This window comes from Dermacentor silvarum, chromosome 1 (assembly GCF_013339745.2).
Source record: "Dermacentor silvarum isolate Dsil-2018 chromosome 1, BIME_Dsil_1.4, whole genome shotgun sequence".
Taxonomy (NCBI): Eukaryota; Metazoa; Arthropoda; class Arachnida; order Ixodida; family Ixodidae; genus Dermacentor; species Dermacentor silvarum.
The window spans coordinates 250,956,688-250,962,075 of record NC_051154.1 but is presented as its reverse complement, the minus strand read 5'-3'; the positions used below and the strand labels follow the sequence as shown (position 1 = coordinate 250,962,075).

At 49.3% G+C, this 5,388-nt stretch overlaps 1 protein-coding gene across 1 annotated transcript; it reads left to right on the top strand.

Annotated features, from left to right (window-relative positions):
* The first annotated feature begins 4,207 nt into the window (after positions 1–4,207).
* LOC119439079 (kinesin-like protein KIF18B) lies at positions 4,208–5,107 on the top strand. The gene has a single exon (XM_037704821.1). The coding sequence runs from the start codon at positions 4,208–4,210 to the stop codon at positions 5,105–5,107; it is 900 nt and encodes a 299-aa protein (XP_037560749.1).
* Positions 5,108–5,388: the final 281 nt, after the last annotated feature.

Here is a 5,388-nt window from a genome sequence, read left to right as displayed (position 1 = left end):
GGCGGGCAAACAGCGCGGACGTAGTCGGAACGAAATGGTGGCACGAAAAGCGGCCTTAGGTCGTGCGCTCCTGTTTTATTTCCACTTGTAGGGCGACGTCCGTCATCTGTTTTTGGGTGAAACGAGATGTGTAAGGAAGTTTGCTTGCACAATTTTGCATACCCCTATTCGAGATTTAAAAAAATATATACCTTGTTTTGTTTTGTTTTTCGGCGACATAGCATTCTTGGCCGTAGGGAATCAGAAGTTGTGCGAAATCGCCAATTAGTGATTTACTCAGTTATCACACTCAGTAATTAACCTTTCCCCCACGCCGCACATTCGGCTTGTTGGAGAGGAGGAAGAAAAGGAACCGGGAGGGGGTCGCGGAGGCGGAACTTGAGAATCTGTTAGGCGACAGTTTGGGACGAGCGAGAGCAGACACGCACTGCGCTAACTTGCAACAAATTTGTAGCGAAACATGTTACAGTGAAACTGTCTATGGCAAGGATTCCGCGATTTCTTCGTGGCGGAAATGCAACTGGGTGATGATGATTTCATGATCTGTCGGAAATGCAACTGGGTTTTCGCTCACGCACTGTACACCATTCACGCTACAAAATGTGGAGCGGTGGATTTAAGACATCTGCAGTAGTTGGCTTCACAAATAGTGACTGGCATATGAAGCCGGCCAGGGTACCCCCCCCCCCCCCCTGGGGACACATGCGCGGCAGGCATACTAAGGCTAGAGGTAAACAGCTGCACTGCAATATTCCTCAATGGAGTGTACAATTGTCAACATGGAAATACGAAGACAGCTTTGCGGCCCATGCAATCGCTACACGGTAACGCATGCGATGAAGTTTGACTAATCAGACGAAATAATCTTCTGCGTGTAGAACACGCGACTTAGCCCCTGACGGGACAGTCTTTAGATAGCTGCCCTCTCTTCCACTGTGAGGCGTAAACGTGAGGCGGACGCGTAATCGTGAGCGGCCTAAAGTCCCTTCATAATTAGAGCGGCTTGCACGGTGCCAGTCTCCTGGTGGCGCAGAGCTGAACTAGACAAATACAGCTAATATTAGGTTTATTGAATTCAGCCAAATTTCTCTGCATTTTCTGCACCTATTAACGGTGCACTGCACCTAGGTCTTCGATTCCCCGATAAAGAGGGTTGCACCCTGCACCCCCGTGCTCGATTGCACGGGGTGCAAGGCGAGGTGGCGCTGTGGTGCACTGCACCCTTGAACCTTGCAGTGAGTGGCTGCAGCCCGGCACACCATAATTGGCACTACCTGCACCTCTTTGTTTGTGGAGCCGTGCACCTTTTCAGAATCCAACAAACCTGTTCGATTCAGTCAAGGCGCGACAGTGAGCTGCTGCTTGTGCGCAGGTGCGCCGCTGTGCTCGGCGTTGAGAAAGAGTAGTGTTGCTTGTCGACGTATTCGACACGAGGCCGTAGGAGTTGGTAACTGCCGCGGCGAATGAGTGCAGAACCCCGCGGTAAGCGATGTATACTCGGCGCGCAGCGGTCGTTAATTTTTTTGGTTTCAGAGACGAATCTTATTCGTTATATCAATTGGCAAGACAATTCCACTTCGTTAAAACGACGTTTTAAGTACATGGGTCTTAATGTGAATTTCAAGGGGAACTTCATTTACTTCGTTGCAACTATTATTTAGTTATATCCGGTTCCGTTATAACGAGGTTAGAGTGTAAATCGCGCTCCCGGATGTCATTGCACTGTCTCTCGCACTTTTCGGACGCACCCGCAACGCATGGCAAATAAATAAAATCACTTATGTGCACTTTGTACGTGAAATGTGCAGCTTAGTTGAATATCGTCCCGCACAAAAAGTACGCTATGACGCTATACTAAAACTCACTTCTAGCAAAGGTCGTGTGCGGTACGGTAACTCTATTTCCCTTAATCCCGCTATTGCGCTAACGTTAAACTAAGTGATGGGTCGTTCACCCATCTTGCGTATAAGGCTGGGTACTACCAGAGTGCAGATAAGCTCAAATATCCACGATGAATGCTGGTTCAAAGACGTGTGGCATAGCACTGCCATGCGAATGCGTGAGATACAGCACACGTCATGGCGCCTCGGATTTCTCTCCCTGCCGTGTGAGGCGATGCGCGAGCTGTTTACTTGACTTCGTTAATGGCTGCTTCACATATACGCACTAAGATAACCCCGATAACTGTTCACGTTTACACGAATATGATGGGCTGAATGATGAAGCGATATGCGCTTGTGTCACATTCGTGTTTACCCAGGTGCTCACTACCGTAGCACACACTCAGATGGAATTAAGGAGCGAGCTCGGGGCTCCCTGCATACTGCCCTAAGACGGTCTGTACATTAGTTCCTTATTATGGAGAGATGAAGTGCAATAAGCTGACTTCGCAGAGCCGTGGATGCAAACTGCAAACAGACTTTTATTGGCAATTGATAAATGTTTTGCACTCTTTTATCGACTTTGCAGCGTGGCATTGTGGGAATTAACGCTTACAGTTCAGTTGGCAGCGCGGTAAAACGCCTGGTAGAAGTGGCGAACGCTTATGAAACTCGGCGTTTCGCAAAAGCTTCGTGCCCCCCTCCCCCCTTTCCCCTATTTGCTTGCTTACTTTCTATCTTTATTTCTTTCTTTATATCTATCTCTCTTTCTTTTTTTTCTTTCTTGCTTTCGCATCATTAGATTCCTCTATATACACAAAACGACCAACCTCCGGGCCCGCTCACGTGACACGTACCACTGTCCTATTTTTACGTGTTCTATTCTCCTGTATTAGTCGTCACGCTTAAGCAACATATTCAACGCTGCCATTCAGCCGAGGGAAGGCGTGCAAGCACCGAGAATGTAGTCAGGAAGAAACGGTGGCACGAATAGCGGCACTATAGATCGTGCGCTCATCTTTTACTTCCACTTCGAAGGCGACGTCCATCATCTTTTTTGGGCGAAACGAGATCTATAGGGAAGTTTGCTTGCATATTTTTGCATATGCCCTATTCAGGAATAAAAAGAAATGTTTCTTTCTGTTTTCTTTTTTCTTCCGATACGGCGTTCTTGGCCGTGTTGAATCAGAAGTTGTACTAAATCGCACTGATTGGTTTACTCAGTTTTATATATATTTTATCAATATATATCAAAAATTGTAGAGCACAATGAAAAACTCCCGATAGAGCTTTCTTTTGCTCAATAATGTGTAATAAATGTGTTTTTCCGAGCGTGAAAGAAACCCGCGAATACACGCAAAGTGCCTCGAGCTGCCAGTCGCGGGACAATTCTGCGTGTATTCGCGAGTTGATTTCACACGCGGAAAAACATATTTATGTAGCACGTATTGAGCAACAGAAAGCTCTATCGGGAGTTTTTCATGTTGCTCTACAATTTTCTCATTGACATTTTGATAATTAGGACAGTACTTTCGAGTTAGATTATTAATTACAATTAGATAATTAGATCTCAGTAACGAAAAAATTACTGGCGGCTACTCCATTCTACTGGAAACAATACGCACGAGTTTCCTTCGCGTAACGCGGTTCCTCTTTTTTTAAATCGTGCTGCCTGATAGCTGGGACGCCTATATATATATATATATATATATGACCTATATATATATATATATATATGTGTCTGTTCATGGTGTTCTCAGTGCAAATTAAAATAAAGTAGAAGAGAAAAAATACGGATGGGGCATATAGCCGCCACTGGTGCTTCTAATGCGCTTGTCCTCCTAGTGTCAGGATTTGCAGAAGTAAGGAAAAAGTATAAATTAAACGCCGTGCATGTCAACGCTAACCATGATTCAGTAAGCTTTTAGCCGTAATAAAATTGTAACTGAAAAGGTAGCAGCAGTTCAAACGAAACATTAAATTATGCGGGTAACAGAACTCTGGTAATGACACTTGAGAGAGCGCCCCCCCCCCCCCCCATACACGTAGGTGGCGCCTATGGCTCCAACGGTGATGAAGTGGACGAAGTAAGCCGAGCACGTGGTGAAGAACGCGCCCGGTGCCCGACTGGACGATCGCCATCTTAGATCACCACGCCCGCGTCATTGGTCAGGCCGGATCCCTCAACATCGATACACTCTACCCCGCATTAATCTACAGTGGTGCCGCCAGACCTCGGGAGGCGTTCTAACGAGACCGCGCACCCGTCAGCCCCGAATAGCTGCCGATCGAACAAGGAACCGCTATCGTCCGGGGTACGCCTGACCATGGCAGTGCGCATGCGCCTACTGAGCGATCGTGACTCCGAGGCCACCAGCAGCGTCCTCGTGGTCATCAGGCCCGCGCCCATGGTAAGGCCGACTCCCGCAACGTCGAGGCACTCTACCACGAATGAATCTACAATGGTCTCGCCAAACCGCAAGAGACGTTCTAACGACGCCGCGCAGTCGTCAGCCATGAAACGTCGCCAGTCGAAGAAAGACCCCCTGTCGCCCGGGGTACGGGTGAACGTGGCAGAGCGTGTGCGCCTACTGAGCGTTCGTGACTTCCAGACCGCAAGCATGGTCCGTGTGCTGGACGACAGGTGCCATGTGTTCTACCCCAAGGCCGAGGTGGAGTCTTTCCATTTTCAAGACGGGGGTAACTTCAAGCCCAATGAAGACCAAACGTTCACGTTTTATGAGTTCTTCGATGAAACAGAAGAAAATGTGTATGTGTGTGAGAACACCACCAGGGGCATTCTGAGGATGCTCCTTGACGGGTGCAATTGCTCTGTATTGGCGTGCATTTCTACGGGCATCGACAAAGCTTTCGCATTGCTGTGCTCCGAGGAATGCCCCGGAGTGGTCTCCCTCATGGCCAGCGAGTTGTACCATCGCGCGCCCAAGCTGCAGTCCGAGGGCCCGACATGCGACGTAGCAGTCGCCTGTCTGGAAGTCTACATCGAGGTTCTTCGCGACCAGATGTGCCTCGACCCGGCCAAGGTCATTGCCATGTTGAACCTCACCACACACAAGGTGAAGGAGGCCGGCACTCTCCTCGAGCCGCTCTTGAAAGGAAAGAACCGGACGCAGCATGCCACCGACGCTGAATGCCGAGTCTTCATGGTCGCATGCCATCTTACAGAGCTGCGTCACAGTTACGGAGAACGCGACAAGCACGAGTAAGGAAACTCGCGTCTCGATGTGCTCGCTTGACCTTTCCGGCTCGGAGCGCGCAGCTGCGGCCAGTCGGGACACAAAGGATCAGATGCGCGAGGATACCAAGCTCAACCTGTCGTTCCTGGCCCTCGGCAACTGCATCGACGCCCGATCGAAGAAACGGACCCAGCAGGTGCCGTACCAGGACTCCAAGCTCACCCACATCCTGAAGGACTCGCTGGGTGGCTCCGGCAACGACCTTGTGATTGGGACAGCGACGGCGTTGAAGCTCAGCTGCACGCCAACGT